The following is a 17,864-nucleotide window of genomic DNA, read 5'->3' on the forward strand; positions in this document are numbered from 1 at the left end:
AATTTTATATATGTTTACATTTCAAGCGCATTTAACCACTGGATGTAATGGCTTATTTCATTTATTGGTTATACCATATACATACAAATTTGTGTTTTCCTTAAAACCTCTTTTCTTCCTATTTAGATCCAGAGAACTTAGTCACTCTTGCTACTCGACTACAAATTAGATTGTAGAGTAGGAATGTCAACCTCCTTTCATCTATAAAGAGACTACTATACAGGCCTGTTGGATCATTTGGAACTATCCCAGAAAACATGAAGAAGCATGTACTTGCCTCATACTAGTAATAGCTCCTCCGCTGCTGAAAAAGTAGAGAGGCAGATATCCCAGAATGCTTTTGTGCTTACAATAAGCATAACCTCCCCCCTCCATCTTGATAAACTATCTTGTCTTCAGTTTCTTATATAATGTTTCTCCTAACATTTCTTTTTTCTCTTCCATTTCCCTATAACCTTTCTCGGTTGATTATTTCATATTCTTTATTTTGGCTGTATGTGCTACAGCAAACACAGTCTTACTTTGAAGTTCCTAACACTGTTTTCCCTTGCATGCTCAATTTCTTTGATCACAAAGCATAACTGTTAATAGAATCCTGTATGTTTTTATTCTTAGGAATCCATGGGAAAGAGTTCTGATGGGAAGGCTTATGTAATTACTGGAATGTGGAATCCTAATGCACCCATGTTTCTGGTACTTAATGAGGAAACTCCTAAAGGTAATTTAATCTAATTTGTAAATTCGTTTTACGTGACATGGGTTTGGTGTTATGTGTTTTGCCTGGGAATAGTGGTGCATATATCGAGTGCTTATAACATTATGCTCCAAAAGTCTGGGGCTAGGAGCTGTTCTGTGTAAAATATGCAATATAGAATGTGAATAGTTGTTCACAGAACTGTTTGTTTCTTATCTGGAGATGCTAAATTAATGATTAGGGCTTTTTTTCTTGTTCCGTTGTTATCAGGACTTTTTGGTCCAAAGCATGCAGAACTTGTTTTGCACGTTCTGTACTTAGCAAAGCAGTATAAATAGTAGGCATTGCTGTTCTGTTTCTTTTAGTTTTCAGGTGACTTTTTTGCAGGTTATATATTGTCTTTGTTTTAAAAAGTTACCAGGGTTACTTGGTACACTGTTTAATGTATACTCTCATTCTCTGCAGCAGGTGTTGTAGGGTATAGAACTTGGATAAATAGAATAAACGCTCATAGCCCAGAAAGCCAACTGTATCCTGGGCTGCATCAAAAGGAGTGTGACCAGCAGGTCAAAGGAGGTGATCCTGCCCCTCTACTCTGCTCTCATGAGACCTCACTTGGAGTACTGTGTGCAGTTCTGGTGTCCTCAACATAAAAAGGACATGGAACTGTTGGAGCAAGTCCAGAGGAGGGTCATGAGGATGACTGGGGGACTGGAGTACCTCCCGTGTGAAGATAGGCTGAGAAAGTTGGGGCTGTTAAGCCTGGAGAAGGCTGCATAGAGACCTCATAGCAGCCTTCCAATATCTGAAAGGGGCCTGTAAGGATGCTGGTGGGGGACTCTTCATTAAGGACTGTAGTACAGGGCAAGGGGTAATGGGTTAAAACTTAAACAGGGGAAGTTTAGATTGGCTATAAGGAGGAAGTTCTTTACTGTTAGGGTGGTGAGGCAGTGGAATGGGTTGCCCAGGGATGTTGTGAATGTTCCCTGGTGGTGTTCAAGGCCAGGTTGGACAGAGCCATGGGTGACATGGTTTAGTGTGAGGTGTCCCTGCCCATGGCAGGATGTTGGAACTAGATAATCTTAAGGTCCTTTCCAGCCCTAACTGTTCTATGATTCTATAATGGGTACAATAGTAATAATTGCATAGAGTTTTCAGTTAGAACAACAGTTTACTTCTCTCATTCTTTTGAGAAATTTGAACTTTGACTAATTTTTCTGTATGTGATTTAATTTTTCTGTTTTAGATAAGTGTGTATTCATGACTGTGGCAGTGGATATGGTTGTTACTGAAATAGTAGAGCCAGTTCGTTTTTTGCTTGAGACTGTTGTGCGTGTATATCCTGCCAATGAACGTTTCTGGTACTTCAGCAGAAAAACCTTCACGGAAACTTTTTATATGAAATTAAAACAGGTAATCCATATTTGGGTTTTTTTGTTTGCTTGTTTTGTTGTGTTTTTTTTTAAGAAAAGTTGGTGCTGGGAACATTTTATTTTTCTGTCTTAATTTGATCTTTACAACGTGGCAAAAGAAGACTAGTTTTGTCTTGTAACTCTTTATTTCTGAGATGCTTATATAGAATCATAGAATAGTATGTGTAACAGTTAAGTAGCATGTATAAATGTTCAATGCCTTTGTGTCAGGGTTTAACCCCAGCTGGCAACTAATCACCAGGCAGCTGCTCGTTTACTCCGCACTGGTGAAATGGGGGAGAGAAGGGTAAAAGCAAGAACTTGTGGGTTGAGATAAAGGCAGTTTAATAAGTAAAGCAAAAGCCACACATGCAAGTAAAGCAAAAGCCACACATGCAAGCAAAGCAAAACAAGGAATTCATTCACAACTTCTCTTTAGCAGGCAGGTATTCAGGTATCACCAGGAAAGCAGGGCTCCATTACATATGAAGGTTACCTGGGGAAGACAAATGCCATCACTCCAAAAATGTTGTCCCCCCTGCCCTTCTTATTCTTCTGCAGCTTTATGTGCTGAGCATGACGTAATGTGGTCTGAGATATCCCTTTGGTCAGCTGTCCTGGCTGTGTTCCCTCCCAACTCCTTGTGCACCCCCAGCATACTTGCTGGTGGGGTGGGAGGCAGAAAAGGCCTTGACTGTGTGTAAGGACTCCTTAGCAGTACTGAAACATCCCTGTGTTATCAACACTTCCCAGCAGAAATCCAAACGTCACCCCATAGTAGCTACCATGAGGAAAATGAATTCATTCTATCCCAGCCAAACCCAGCAGACTTTGTAAACTCAACCAAAATGAGTCATAAGACATCGACTTTGTGGGCTTAAACAATTTTCCACCTACCTATTGAATTCTCTGTTATTTCATGCAATCTCACCTGTGTGCAGGCATATAAAGCAAGTCTATTTAACTGGTAAAATTGAGAAATGATTCTTAAATTGTTCACTGTAAAATCGGTTAATATGTAACAAAGGGAAATTCTGGTTACTAAGGTTCAAAATGTGAAGGTAAGTGGCTGTAAGAATATAATCCCTTAAAGGCAAAGGAACCTAATGTAGAGGTTAAAAATTGTTAGACTATTACTATAGTTGTTTTTTTTTTTTTAAGTATCTGAGAAAGTAGATTTCTCAGAGTTTTTAAAAAGAGAGCATAAGTAGATTCTAGGAAATGGAACAGAATGTAACTAGGGAATGTAACAGTGGATTAACATCAAAAGCCTCAGCTCCAAAGGTAGATAGCTTTTCTGTGCAGGACAATGAAGTCTGTGGTATATTTTCTTGCTGGTGGAAAATCTTGACAATAATGCTGTCGCTCATTGTGTAAATGTAGCATGTTTGACTGTTGGTGAGAAATTCATGTATGCAGTCTGCCTGTTTCTGAGTTATAGCATGCAGAGCCCTTGGCAGGAAACTTCAGACTTGGGCTGTCTCAGCAAGGTGCCCATTCCAGTAAGGAAGCATCGATTGATGTTGTTCCAAAAGAAAGCAAGCAATGAAATGGCATTTTCAGCAAGGGGTAAATGAGACCTGTCTGTATTGGCAGAGGAAAATCTGAACTTTTCTGCAGAAGGATTTATATAGATTTAATAGTCTGAACTGAGATTGGGGAAGTGAAGTCAGATAAGAGCAATGACATAAATGCAGGCTGCTGTGCGATTTAGGGATTGTTGTATTTATCTTGCTGTGTTACTCGTTCACATTTTTGTCATTAGAGCATGATCCTTGTAGAAGTGGATTCCTTTATATAGCACATTTGTGCTTCAGTAAAAACAAATAACCAAATTATTTTCGTTTTATAGAGATGGGTCTTACAGTTAACCAGAACATGTGCAAGGAGCTGAAGACTTGTAATTCTTGTAGCTTACAACAAAATCCATAGTATCTCATACTTTAGTTCCTCAAAAAAAAAAGCTATAGATACTGATGGTTAATAATATTAATGGCATCAATACTTAATTGATTTAACCAAGTACTTTGTAATTACTTGATAATGAGGTTCTGTGAGAATAAAACAGGGATAGTGGCTCTAATATCATCCTGCTAAATGTTAAAATATGCAGGGTATTTCTTCCTGCACCCTGAAGTTCGTTAAGATCACTTCATGAGAATTTCAGTCAGCACAACTGTCTGATAATTGAGGCCATTGCTTCTATGGAATATCATCTTTAAAGAAAGCAGATCTGAATCACAGAATCATAGAATCAGAATAGTTAGAGTTGGAAAGGACCTTAAGATCATCTAGTTTCAACCCCCCTGCCATGGGCAGGGGCGCCTCACACTAAACCATGCCACCAAAGGCTTCGTCCAACCCGGCCTTGAACACTGCTGGGGATGGAGCATTCACAACTTCCCTGGGCAACCCATTCCAGTACCTCACCACCCTAACAGTAACAAATTTCTTCCTTATATCCAGTCTAAACCTCTGCTGTTTAAGTTTCAACCCGTTACCCCTTGTCCTATCACTACAGTCCCTAATGAATAGTCCCTCCCCAGCATCCCTGTAGGCCCCCTTCAGATACTGGAAGGCTGCTATGATGTCTCCACGCAGCCTTCTCTTCTCCAGGCTGAACAGCCCCAACTTTCTCAGCCTGTCTTCATATGGGAGGTTCTCCAGTCCCCTGATCATCCTCGTGGCCCTCCTCTGGACTTGTTCCAACACTTCCATGTCCTTTTTATGTTGAGGACAACAGAACTGTACACAGTACTCCAAGTGAGGTCTCATGAGAGCAGAGTAGAGGGGCAGGATCACCTCCTCTGACCTGCTGGTCACGCTCCTCTTGATGCAGCCAGGATACGGTTGGCTTTCTGGGCTGTGAGTGCACACTGCTGGTTCATGTTCATTTTCTCATTGAATGATTACTGTAAAATACAGTAGTAAAGTCTTCTCAGTATTAAGTCATTTATATTGTGTAGTTGAAGCAGTCACAATTTAAGCTACCCATCTGCATAATTTCATTAGCTGGTTGAAATTGCAGGTGCTGGTTAGCAGTTCATGTGTATCTCCAGCAAAGGTGTCATGGAACCTTCTAACTTCATAATAATTTTGTTTGTGTTCAGTTGTTGTTGTTTGTTTTGTTTTGTTTTTTTTTTTTTTCTCCCAGAACAAATTGAATATTCTGTTACTGAAATGTTAGTTCTCTTTTTCATGGTTAATTGATGTTTTTAATATGTTCAGAAAATTATTGTAACTAATTAGGCAAAATAGCACATTTTGGGGCTGGTTCGTTTAATATAATCATTAGTTTGCAGTTTCATACAATTCTCCACAAATATATTTATCACTGTATGTCAGTGAATAGTAATAGTGTTCAGGACTGTAACACAGAGGAGAAACTAATACCCCTTTTATTTAAAAATTGCAACCTTGTATCCAGTGCTTGAAGTATAGGTAACTAACGTCTTTTTCATGTGAAAGTCCATTGAACATGAAAGATTTAGGCTGAACTCTGAAGCTCTCCACCCTGAAGTAAAACCAAAACAAATGGGTTCACTCTGCCCCACAGGCTTCAAGGTAGTTTGACATGAAAGTTACAAAATCCCTAAAGAGGCAGATTTGGAAGAAAAACTGCTTTTACAGGAAAAAGAAATAATTTTTCACTGAAAATATTCTGACCTCAAATTTTTAATATATATATCTATGTATATGTATATATATATATAGTTAAAGATACCATGCTCAAATTTCCAAGTTAAATGAACTGTTAGATTGACAAATATTCATGATTTGTGCATGAGCACACACACAAGCACATACATGCACATACATACAAATAAGAAATAAAATTTAGGGTACAAACACAAATTTTATAGCTAGGTACAGCCAATGCATTTCTACATTGAAAGGGTTAGTACACTACAAGGGTTTGGTTTTTCAAAATTTAATACTTTCAGAAAGTGTGAGATTTTGTTTCTTTTTTAGTCATGTCTTTACCTACTAACGCTTCCTACCATTATTTCCCCTACACCCTCCCCGCCCCTTGCATTTGATTCCTGTTTGTCGTGTTAGTTGCTCCAATATTTTTCTTGTTTGGGCTCTCCTATTTGCTGCAGTTTCTCTTTTGACCTCATGTCATTATAGCTATTGAAATTGGTGAGCTTTTTTTTATCATCATTCTGAACAATACTTAAAGTGGTTGTTAAGCGGCAGCAGTTTTATTTTTCCTACCTGTAAAACTTAGAGAAACAGAGCTGTCAATTCCTGTCAGTCTACAGGTGCCATTGCAAAGAAACCTGAGGGAGTCTTGCCCAAACTTTTGTTTAGCCTTGGTAGGAGATTTGTTTGTGTGTGTTTTGGTTTGGTTTTGGCATGCTATTAGAACTGTATTTATCAACAGTGGGGACCTAATACATTCATGTATTTTATTTTAGTCTGAAGGAAAGAGCCATACAAATGCCGGGGATGCAATTTATGAAGTTGTCAGTCTACAAAGAGAATCTGCAAGAGAGGAAGAATTGGTCAGCCCAACAAGTGGAGGAGGGCCTGTATCATCCCAGGAGGATGAGGCAGAAGAAGGTAAGAATAAAAGATTGCTTACAAGTTCCCAAGATACTGTTGTATATTTCTGCTACTATTTTGCTCATTAAATCTTCCTATTTGTGCCTATTAGAAATACAACTGCTTTGGACAAAAAGATCACACCTAATTTTCTGTTAGCAGTGGTTCTTCAGTAATAGCACTTTTGCAAACCAACTTGGAGTTCTTCATATTTACCAATTTGGTGTCCTTCCAGTAGCAGCAGCAGACAACACATGTCCGTTTTGATGTGCGCTTCAATATATGTTACTGATGCACTTGTGCTCTGGTAACAAGATAGAAGACCTTTTCTGATTTGGGAGCCATTTGCCTTGAAAGTGCTGCTAAAGGACAGCACTCAAAAGGGCTTTGGAATGGCAGGCTTGAAGTGCCTTTTTGCAAAGAAAAAAAAAAAAATCCCAGACTCATATGGGGAATTTTCCCACCCCCAAACTGTTTGCTGAGCATGTGATTTGTTTTACCTCATTTATAATTAGGTCTTAACAAAATACCTCCTGGTTCAGTTGGGCATCATGTTGGGGATTGCTGCTGTTCACAGACCCAGCCTATTTGTTCCTTCTGAAGCTTCTTTCCCATGTCTTTTTTTTTTCCCCTTTTTTGGGGGGGAGGGTGGGGGTGGGTAGGGATGTGGGGTTGTGTTAGGTTTTCTTTTTTGGTGGTGGTGGTAGTTTTTGTTTGTTTTTTTTTTTTTTGTTTGTTTCATTTGTTTTCTGTTTTTCTGAAGGCCTTTGGTCAATTGTCATCTTTTTGTAGTCTGAAGGCTAGCCTATAGCATTCAGAATTTGGAATAGGCTTTCTGTGTGCCATTTTTGATCTGGATATCTGACCAACCAGAACTTGTGATAGTTTTGCAAAGTTATTCTTCAGATATTTGGCACTGTTCTCTCAATACTACATAAAGGCTCACTTACAGAGGAAAAATTCCCTCTTGATTCTTACTTATACATAAGTAGGTGGATACTAGTTTATGCAACACAAATCAGAACCCTGTGATTAAAACAGTCAGGAGCAGACAGATGTGGTTATGTGGTTACTCTTTTCCACTTGCAGAGAAAAAAAGCCCGCTCATACTAAGGTGACAGCAGGCTTACAAAACCCACAGCCAAGTGCTCACTGGTGAACTGAAAACCCTTTACTGATTTCTGGAGGGAACGGAATGGGCATTGATATTCTTTCCCTTTCATCAAGTACCACTTCTGAATAGTAAAAATACTATTTTCTCTAAGGGAGCTTTTATATTTAATTGCTGTTTGGGATTGCTTTACTGTTCATAGCAAGAATTATTTTAGATTTGACCTTTAGGTCTTGTGGTTCAGCGTAGAGTAGTTTAACATCTGTGGGTGGTGTTCTCCATGCTGGATATTTGAGTTGTGTAGTCAGAATGTTTTCTGGAGCTTGTTTGATAGGATAGAGTTCAAGTTGTGACTTGACTACTTTTTTTTTTTTTATTGCTTCTTACTGGAAGAGTAAAGCACTTTTCCAGAAGCTGATAAATGTAGCACAATTAATAATAATTTGGATATTGTCCTCTAGGTACTAGAATGGCTTTACTTCATTATAAAATATTCCACTGGGGTATGAACCTAAGTTTAACTTTGGTTTAGCTTCCCAGTGCTAGTTTGCATATTTTAAATGTAGTTTACTTCCTAAGAGAAGACATTAAAAATACCACGATGTGACTCTGTTCTCATGGAAACTGCATTTAGAGTTATCTGCCTAGAAGTTATCTATCCTGGTGGATATGCAGGTTAAATGAGTCATTTGCAGTTGATCTAAATAAATCTCTTCATTCTTTTTCTTTGTTTTTCTTTTCAGGGTACTAATTATGATGATGGAAAAAAATCCCCTTGAGTTTACAATGTCTTGTCTTAGCCTTGGAAGAAGGCTTTTTCTTTAACATTAAGGATGGCTACCTGGCCATATAGTTTTTTTTTCTGCCTGCAACCTAAGGCAGGTGTGCATTATAAGGATTTTACTACTTCATAGGCCAGAGGCTGGTGTTCCCATTACAGATACTGAGCATTATTATTTGTTCTCTTATTTTTGTTATATCTTCATAATCTGTCCTGCATGTCCTCAGAATATTATGTAATTTACTTCAGAAGCACTATACATAGCAGTTTCATTTGTATAAGAATGCATGCCTCATCTGGACCTTACCTGATTTCTGTGTACTCTGTGTGTTTGCGCATACACACAGCTTAGTGGGATGTCTTATGCCATGAGCATATGAATAAAGATTTTCATAAGAAAGAAGGCATTTTTTCCAATGTTCTTGTTCTTTTTGTTTTAATGAAGGGCCGAACATGATTCCTGCCCCCTGCAATAATGATTTAAAATAATCAGTATACTAGAGTTAGGCATCCCTTTTGAAGATGCAGCAACTGTTACAGAAAAATGAGATATATTCCCTAAATAACATACTTAGCTTTTTAATAGCCTTTTCCCATTTTAGCTTTATTTTTCATCTGAACAGCTATATAAAAAAATTAGACTTTTACAAAGATTGTGCAGTAGTTACTTAAAGTGAGGTTGATCTTGGAAGATCTCTCCTTTTTTAAATTATTAATATTATAATAGATAATTTCTGGCAACCCAGTCATGTAAGGTTCCTTGCTTTGGAGATAGTAATTTTTAAAATATGATTAATATTGATTTCTTGTCAAAACCTATAATGTAAAGTACATTCCGTTATAAGAAGTTTTGTATTACAGAATATAATTTTAAAATATTAAAATATATAATGAGGAAAATATTACAGTTCCTGGAATGGTTTCAGATAAAGTGAATTTAAGCATCAGTTTTTATCAACAAGCCAAAAGGTCACTGTTAATATTTAATTTTGAGTAGAACCTTAAAGGTGCAGAACACAATTGGTTGGACTAATCTTCTTTTCGCAGCATTAAGAGTAAGTGAGAACATGTAACAGAAATGATGGTTGGTATGCTACGTTAGTCAAAAAAGGCAAAGCTGCCCAAAGCGTTCTTACTGCAGGATAAAGTGGGTGGCTGCATGTGTGAGCCTAAGGATTGGAGAAATTTGCTTTCCAGAAGCTTTTGCAAGGAGAATATGCAGTCCTAGAAACAAATAACAAAGAACAAGGGGAAGAGCAAGTTACCTTCTTCTAGCAGCAGTACTTGCTTAGACCATACATGAAATGATGACTTTTGTTTGGCTCTAATATTTTAATTCTTTTTTTAATATAACATTTCAGGAGAATATTAAATAATGCCATTTGAGTTTCTTCTTGAACCAGAATAATATCAGAAGCTTAGGAATCACTACAAGTGAGAGCAATTCTGTTTAAAAACAGAAAGTTTTTAAACTGATTGTAACTGAGTTATTATTGTTTTTATTTTTTTTTCCTGTGGTCCTGTGTGTGTGGTTACTTGGTTTTGTTCCAATTCAAAAATTGCCTTCAGTGTAATCACAGGATGCTTAGTGGACACTCTTGAAGCAGGTAATTCATGATAGGTAAAAACACAGCCTTGCAAGTCTCCAAAAAGAGTTTTCTGAGCGTGAATTGCAGATTGCCTATAGAACGCTCTCAGATGACTTCCAGGAATCCAGAACTGTTTGGGTTTTTTATTTACTGCAGCAGTAGGTTTCATAATGATTTAGATACTACTTTTCTGACTGCTAAGAACTGAGCAAGGATGTAGTTGACCGTGTAGTGGGTACTGATCCATAAACAGTGTTATTAAACGAAAAAGAATCCTGTTGAAATGTGTTTGGTGTTTAGTTATTGGCATTTAGTAAGAAGAAATTAGATTTAAATATGAAGCTGTTAGGAGTAAGAAGGAGCAGCAAAAGAAAAAACAATGTTAGGAGGGTAAAACTATTTCTGTGTCCTGTCTGTCTGTCTTAAATTGTAAGAACAAAAAGAGATAAAATAGAAAAAAATAATGTAAGAGGTACAAAAATTCTGTGGGGAGGTGGTGAAATTTGACAATGAAAATAGTAATGAAAGGACCCTGAAAGCTTCCAAAAAATCTAAGCATACTGGACAGCACAAAAAATGGTGTGTACAATAAGTAAGGAGTCAGCAATGCTAAATGATTGAAGATGATCAGCCAGACTAAATCAGGATACTGTGTCAAATGTTGTGGGTGAACAGAGGCTGTTTACAGGATTCAGAAAACCAAAATAGTAAAGGAAGTGGTGATACAGGAGTCAATAGAGCTATTGAAAGTATTTTGTGATAAAATAGGGGTTTATGATGAGGGATAGTGTGAACAAATGAGGGTGACTTAGTGAGAAGAATGATACTCATAGTGCCATTCTGCATTTTTATCCAAATTAAAGATAACCTGATGTAACTCATAGGAACTGTTTGTTAATGTTAATGCAGTACAGAGTAATATTGATGACTCCTAACCATGATAAATTAAATCTGTGTTGGAGTCTTTTGACATCTCCATTAAAAATCAGCTAAAATGATACAAATCCAAATTCATGAGTTCATTTGGCTAGTGGCTGTCTTCAGACAAGAACTTTTTGATGCAGTTCCATAATTGCCAAAATGAGTTTTAAAATACAAGCACTTCTGAAGAATGAAGATCTGTAGCTTCCAAATGAAAAGAAACTATTTCTGATGAGCCTGATGTCATTTTTATGGACTTTACTATCCATTCTCTCAGATTGGATTATTTTCATGCCTTAGAAGTTAACTTTTGTTACTAAAAATCATAGAGTAAGTGCACTCAGTTGACTTCTGGAGCTCTTATTGTGCTGCCAGAGAGAACATAATCCCTTCCTCAGTATAGATAAAAATACTGAGTGCAGAAGATATTTTTTAATATGTGCTGAATGGTGGCAGTTCTTATTGATAGTTACAGTTGTATTTAAATTTGGTCATGGGTACCGAAGTATTTCATGAAATCTCACGGTTGTAAATGAAATAGAAAATTGGAGAATTTTAATTTTGCTTCTGTTCCAGTTTTACAAAGAGCTAGAGTATAGGGAAGGTCACCTCCCTGGTGATCAGATTCTTTCCTGTCCTGTAATCCAGATTGCTGCTGGAGTTCACTTTATAAACTAGGTTTGCAGGTTACTCCCTTGAAGAAATGTGGCTTAGTCTGAGCTGTTGTATTCCCCTCTTCCTCTTCAGCGTCCACAAGACACTCCTGTAGGGTGCGTCTGGGTAGATAGTATAGGTAGGGATTTTTCCTTTAATAAAATATGTTGCTTACACTGACTTTGTGAAGTTCAAGGCAAAATATAATTCCATAATTGTGGTCTGGGGTTCATGAATACTCCAGGTAAATCTGTTGACGGCTTTGTTTTATTCTTCCAGAATGATGGGAAAAATTACTTTCAAGTTAAGGGAGTTTTCAGTTCCTTGGGTACATAAGTGAAGTATGTTTCTGGATTTCAATTATCTATTTACAATTTATGTAAAACCACTTCAGATTATGGTGTAAAATAGACACGTTTCACAATAGACACTTCAGTAATAGATGAACATAAATTTGTGTTTGCATCTTGTCTACACGCAATTGCAGATTATTTTGAATGTTTTGAATGCTTTGAGAAGTGGTTGTCTTTTGTTTGTTGGCCTATAAACAGTGTGGTAAAACTGTGGTTTAAAGTAGTTTGAAGAAGGAATTAGAACTTGCTACTGCTAGAGGATCTTTTCAGGTTTCAGTCATGAGTGCCATACTTTTGTGACCTCAAGCTGCCACTGCTATGCTTACATAATTTCACATTTCATATAATTAAAAAAATAAATCTTATTTAACCACCTTTATATAATTTATATAAAGATGATTAAAAGACATTACTTAAACTGTTCCCCCCAACTTTTTACAAATAATTATTAAACTTAAAGTGAGATTCTTTCTTTAGTTTTGGTCATTAGCTTCCTAGTGTTTTGCTAATTCTAAGGTTTTTATAAGCAAAATGTCTTGCATACTGCCTTGGTAAAATGCTAGAGAAACACATAAAAATTATGTGTTTCTAATACTGAGGTTTTTTTGTTTGATTATATCAAATATGGCAGTAGATGCTAATCTACAAATTTGTAAATAGAAATACTGAGTAAAGAATTCCATTGCCTTAGAATTATGACATCTCAAATTTGATTTTTCTTGCATGTTCTCAAAGATGTCGGTTTTAAGACAGCACAGTACATGTGGAAGATGTTTGTATTTATAAGAATACCTCCACTGTGCAGCATTTAGTAGGCTTTGTCATCTATGTGGGAGCAAAACTACCAAACTGAAGTGATAATTTTTCTACACTCTTTTATTTAGCTTTAAGCATTTGTACATCACCTTTAGATATGTCATGGTGGCTCACTTGTACATTCACTACATGAGGGCAGAATCATCTCTTTGCTCATGTTTTTACACTCGGATTCAGATGCACAGTTACAGTTTATTTTTTGTGTCTTTAAATGATTCCTGTTTAAGATGACAGGGCCTGTGTAGAAACTATAGATAGAATTAAGATATGTTTTTAAATGTAGAATTTTGTTGTATGAAAAAAAGTCAATTTGGTTACCCATTTAACGCAGCCAACAGGATCATTTCAAAGTAGAAGAGTGGATCCTGTGAGAGATTTTGCACAGACTTCTTTATAAGATGTGTGAAAACCATTATTGTATGCAGTGAGTGAAACACAGACATCATCTAATCTAATCAACATGCTGCTCCACCCTTGTTCAGTGTTTAACAAATGTAAGGTTTTTTGAGATCTAGATTTCCAGTTATGTAGAGATGCAGTTAAATTTGCAGACTGTTTGGAAGGTAATAAATTTTTGGGATTTGTCAGCATTTAGGTTTTGCTTGAATGATTGTAAGTAAAAAATATGTATCTTAAAGTTCATAAAAAAGAATAAGATTACTTTTTTTTCTGTTACTGGTGTGCTTCTAGTGAAGAATTTGGGTATTTTTTTTGTTTTGCTCCCTTTATATGTACTTAAGTAGCTAGCAAATGGTATTTTCTTTGAGTTAATTATGTAACTTGCATATAAACAGAAGATTCCTATGAGCAAGTTCAAATTGTCATTGTTCATATTAATCAATCCGTATTTTTCTGCTCCTGATTATTGCTCTTCCTCCTAAATTAGAAAATGTGCTGAAGATTGTAATTTCATAAATATATGATTTGGAAGGCATTTTGAAATCTTTTAGTGTTCAACAAAATATTTTGTAATCCACTGAAAAGATGCGCCTTTCTGGAAATCTGCCTTATTTAATACTGGAATGAATTTCATGACTTAAACTTTGTTTCACTCTTATCTTTCTTGGCAAGCCTATAGTTCATACTCTGTGATTTCCTCTTTTCTCACAATCCTCTTTTATCTAGTATGTATGGAATGATTCCATGCCAGTAACGTCTATATCTTATTGCTCTGATAATACGCTGCCAAGTTCAGCTCCCCCTTCATTTTTGTTCTTCTCCTACATAAAAATCAAACTTCTCATTTTTGAAGTATTCCAATTCTTTCCCCACCTATCTTCATGACCTAATTTCCCTCTCATTCAGGCTGCTCCAACTATGTTATTTTTCAGTTCCACCTACTCTTTATTTCACGTGTAGCAGCTTCTCAATTTAAACTCATTAAAAATCCTTTTCACATCAGTGCTCATATCCCACCTGTTCATTTTTATCTGCCATATTCATGCTTTCTATCACTGTAGGATGTACTTCACTTATTTACTTTTATGCTTGAACTGTTTGAGCTAACAATATGGTTTCCTGCCTTATTTGCCTTTTTTGTTAACTGACAAATGAGTTTAACTTCTGAGGAATTGTCATATTTTTGGTGATGTAGTAACCTAGTAGATCTCTCTAAGGAGAATAGAACCTATTGGAAAAATGGCTGCATATTTATTTTTAACTGGTGTTAAATATAGATGAGGGGAGTATTGTTTAAATGAAAAAATGTACTCTTTCATTATAAACCCAAGAAGATTTAAAACATTAGTTGTTTACTTTCTGTTTGAAAGAGTCTGTTAAGTACTTCCTCAAAGAGAGGAAGATCTGTGCCATTTGACTTTTTTCTGAGTTGGTCTTTCACAGTATTTTGTTACAGTCTTTGCACAACTTGGACTACTGTGAATACTACTGTTATCCTCTAAGTGTGCTTGATGTTCTGTAGTTGATGGCTTTGTGCTGTAAAAATAAATGTGGGGGAAGATGAGGCCAAGATTTTGTTTCTCTGTTACTTTTTTTTCTGGTGGGTTTTTGTTGGTCTTTTTTTTTTCCCCTACTGTGGGGTTTTTGCTTATAATTTGGAGTTACTGTATGCATAATTTTTCTGGTTTTTTAACACTTGATGGCTCAGTATATTGTTTCAACACCTCTTATCAGTTGGAGGAAAAGTCCGAAATGGTGGAAGTCTGGAGAATATTTCCTTTGCGGACAGAAACAGGTTTTTTTTTGTTTTGTTTTTTTTTTTTCTTTTTAGAGAAGAAAAAGAAAGCTTTAGATGTTGGGCTTTTTGTTTAGTTTTTGTTAGGGTTTTCCTTGGTGTAGGTTTCTATTTATTTATTTATTTATTTATAAAGGGGGATGTACTAACATTGCTTGGGAGAAGAAAAGTAAATTGCAGGTAAAAAGAATTAGGTTCTAACTAAGAGATACAGTCCATGAAATAGGAGTAATTAAGTCCTTGGAATGAACTCCTCGGGGAGTAACTGAAGGCTTGTAGGGTTAGGCTAGCCAAATATGTGCAAGGGACTATATGATCACAACCTGCGTTCTCTTTAGTCAAGTTAAAAAGTAAGACTATTTCAGTAAGTAAGAATTCAGTAACTAGTGGAGCTGTTTCATAAGGCTCATCTTAATCACTCTGCTTCTATCCTGGGAGATAGCTAAAACCACTTGTGGTATTACAGTGCTTCAAATGTGTACCACTGTTAGGGTGGTCTTCTGCAACACTTGGTCCGTTCCAAGTACTTCATTGTAAAACAAAAACAAAAAACAAAAAACCAGCCAAACAGAAAACCCAAACACATGTCCACTGGCCCAAAATAACCATATTGCCATTTCATATCAAAGGTAATTGTTATAATTCTGAAAGCTTTGTTTTCCACTCAAAACAGCCTTTCAGGCTATTCTGGATCAGACTAAATCCAAAAAGGTGCCTCTGCTACATGAAAGATGGACCACCTGGGGAAGCATTTTTCACATATTGGTTACCAAGAATAATGAGCCATAGTTTATTTTGCTAAAAATGCTGCTAAAGTGCTAAGAGATTTTTCATACCAGCAGTCATACTTCTTTAAGTTGGTGTCTGTTCTCTAAAGAAGGGAGGTAAGTTATACTTGAGGCTAGTCAATAAAATATTGTTACATAATAAATGTTAGCGCTGGGCCACTTAAAATACAACTCTTTTGTGTCCTATTCTGAATAGTCTGCTCATATACTGAATAATTTATGTAATGAGTGTTTCTAAATGGAGTAGGTACAAAATTAAGCATATTCAATATGCTGTCAAGCTTTTTTCAGTTAGTTTCATTCTTTTTTAGTTTCTTTTTGAATGTCCCTACAGTTTTTTGAAAGAGACCACTTTTTATACATTTGTTTGGCTGTAGGTAGACTAACAAAACAGACTACATACAAAATCTGTCATCCAGACATCCTTCCCCAACGTGAGTCATATCTGTACAGGCTTCAGTATTTAACTTTACACAAATGGCAAATGCACGAAAGAGAAAAGCAAATGTCATTGGGCCAAAAGGAGGTTCCAGTTCAGTCTAACCTCAGTCCATGGGACTGGTTATGGAGCCTATACTCCCAAAAGTGGTTTCTAAACATGTGAAGGACAAACAAGGTCATTTGAAGGGCAGATCATTGTGACCAACCTCAGTGCTTTCTGTGACAAGGTGACCAGTGCTGTGGACAAGAGGTGGGTAGTGGATGCTGTATATCTTGAGCAGAGACTCCAACACTGTGTTGCATAGAGTCCTTATCATTGTATCAATGAGATAGGGACTGGCTAAGTGAAAAATAATGTGGTTCAAAGGTTGGCTGGACTGCTGCGATTAAGGAATCAAACAGTGGTGCAGACTCCAGCTGGCAGCCAGCAAGTATCTTTCAGGAATCAGTACTGGGATCAGTGCTGTTAAATGTCTTTATTAATAACCTGTGTGATGGGACTGAGAGCACATTTAGCAGGTTTGTGGGTAACAGCAAATTGGGGTGAGGGGTTGATAATGATGAGGAGCTGGGCACTACTCAGGGGGACCTGGGTACCTTTCTTGGACATGTTCAGGAGTACCCTCCTGTTGTGGTTTAATCCCAGCTAGCAGTAGAGCACCAGGCAGTTGCTCACTCACTCCTCCCTCCTGTGCAACCCCAGCCTACTCACTGGTGTAAGAAGCAGAAAAGGCCTCGACTCTAAGCACTCCTCAGCAGTAACTAAAACATTCCTGTGTTATCAATACTCTTTCCAGTACAAGTCCAGAAGATAGCACCATACTATCTGCTGTGAATAAAATTAACTCTATCCCAGCCAACACCCTCTGAGGTTAAGTTACCCACAGTGGTGCCTGACACCTGATGTAACTAGAGCTGCTTGGAGTAGGAGATTGGAGTAGATGATTTCCAGAGGTGTCTTCCACCCTGGAGTATCATGAGATTCTGTGCTGATGCCATGCAGAGTGATGCTTGCTGTTTAGATGCTGGCTGTGTAAGTGCTATCCTTCAGGCTTGCTTTAAACAGACTCTGAATTCAGTGTTTTGGTTTGTGAGGCATCCACAAAGCTTTTTTTTTTTTTTGTGAATTTTGTTAATCACATTGCAATTCCAAGCAAACAGATAACCCAAAGTGGTGTACTGTTATCTGTAAGTATTCTTAAAGGCTGTTTTCTATGTGAATGTACTTACAGGCCAGCCTCTCAGGTTTGCTTCCTTGAGATGTCTCCCATCCTTCTCTCATTCTGATGAGGCATAAGTTTTGTTGTCCATTTAATAGGTTCTGAGAGGTCAGAGCAAATAAAGGAGGAAGGGAGAAGTACACAGCACATTTAGAGGAAGGGATCTGTGGCATTCCCAGCAGGATAAGTATGGATAAAATCATGTTCTGGCTAATGTTGCTGGCTTATAAATGCTATAAAATATGGAGGGGGGAAAAAAGAAGTATGTAAGTGCACCCCAGAAGAACTTTTACAGTTAAATATCCCTCCCACAGCCTCTTTTTTTATCTCTCTCTATATATA

At 37.0% G+C, this 17,864-nt stretch overlaps 1 protein-coding gene across 5 annotated transcripts in view; it reads left to right on the forward strand.

Annotated features, from left to right (window-relative positions):
• RABGAP1L (RAB GTPase activating protein 1 like) overlaps positions 1-17,864 on the forward strand; it is a 249,794-nt gene that overhangs the window by 33,997 nt on the left and 197,933 nt on the right. For all 5 annotated transcript variants that reach the window (XM_031049980.2, XM_031049979.2, XM_005150184.4 and 2 more), the window contains 3 exons: positions 616-718; positions 1,941-2,107; positions 6,528-6,672. In XM_031049980.2, coding sequence (XP_030905840.1) covers positions 616-718; positions 1,941-2,107; positions 6,528-6,672 — 415 coding nt within the window. The remainder of the gene's footprint in view (positions 1-615; positions 719-1,940; positions 2,108-6,527; positions 6,673-17,864) is intronic.

This window comes from Melopsittacus undulatus, chromosome 6, assembly GCF_012275295.1.
Source record: "Melopsittacus undulatus isolate bMelUnd1 chromosome 6, bMelUnd1.mat.Z, whole genome shotgun sequence".
Taxonomy (NCBI): domain Eukaryota; kingdom Metazoa; phylum Chordata; class Aves; order Psittaciformes; family Psittaculidae; genus Melopsittacus; species Melopsittacus undulatus.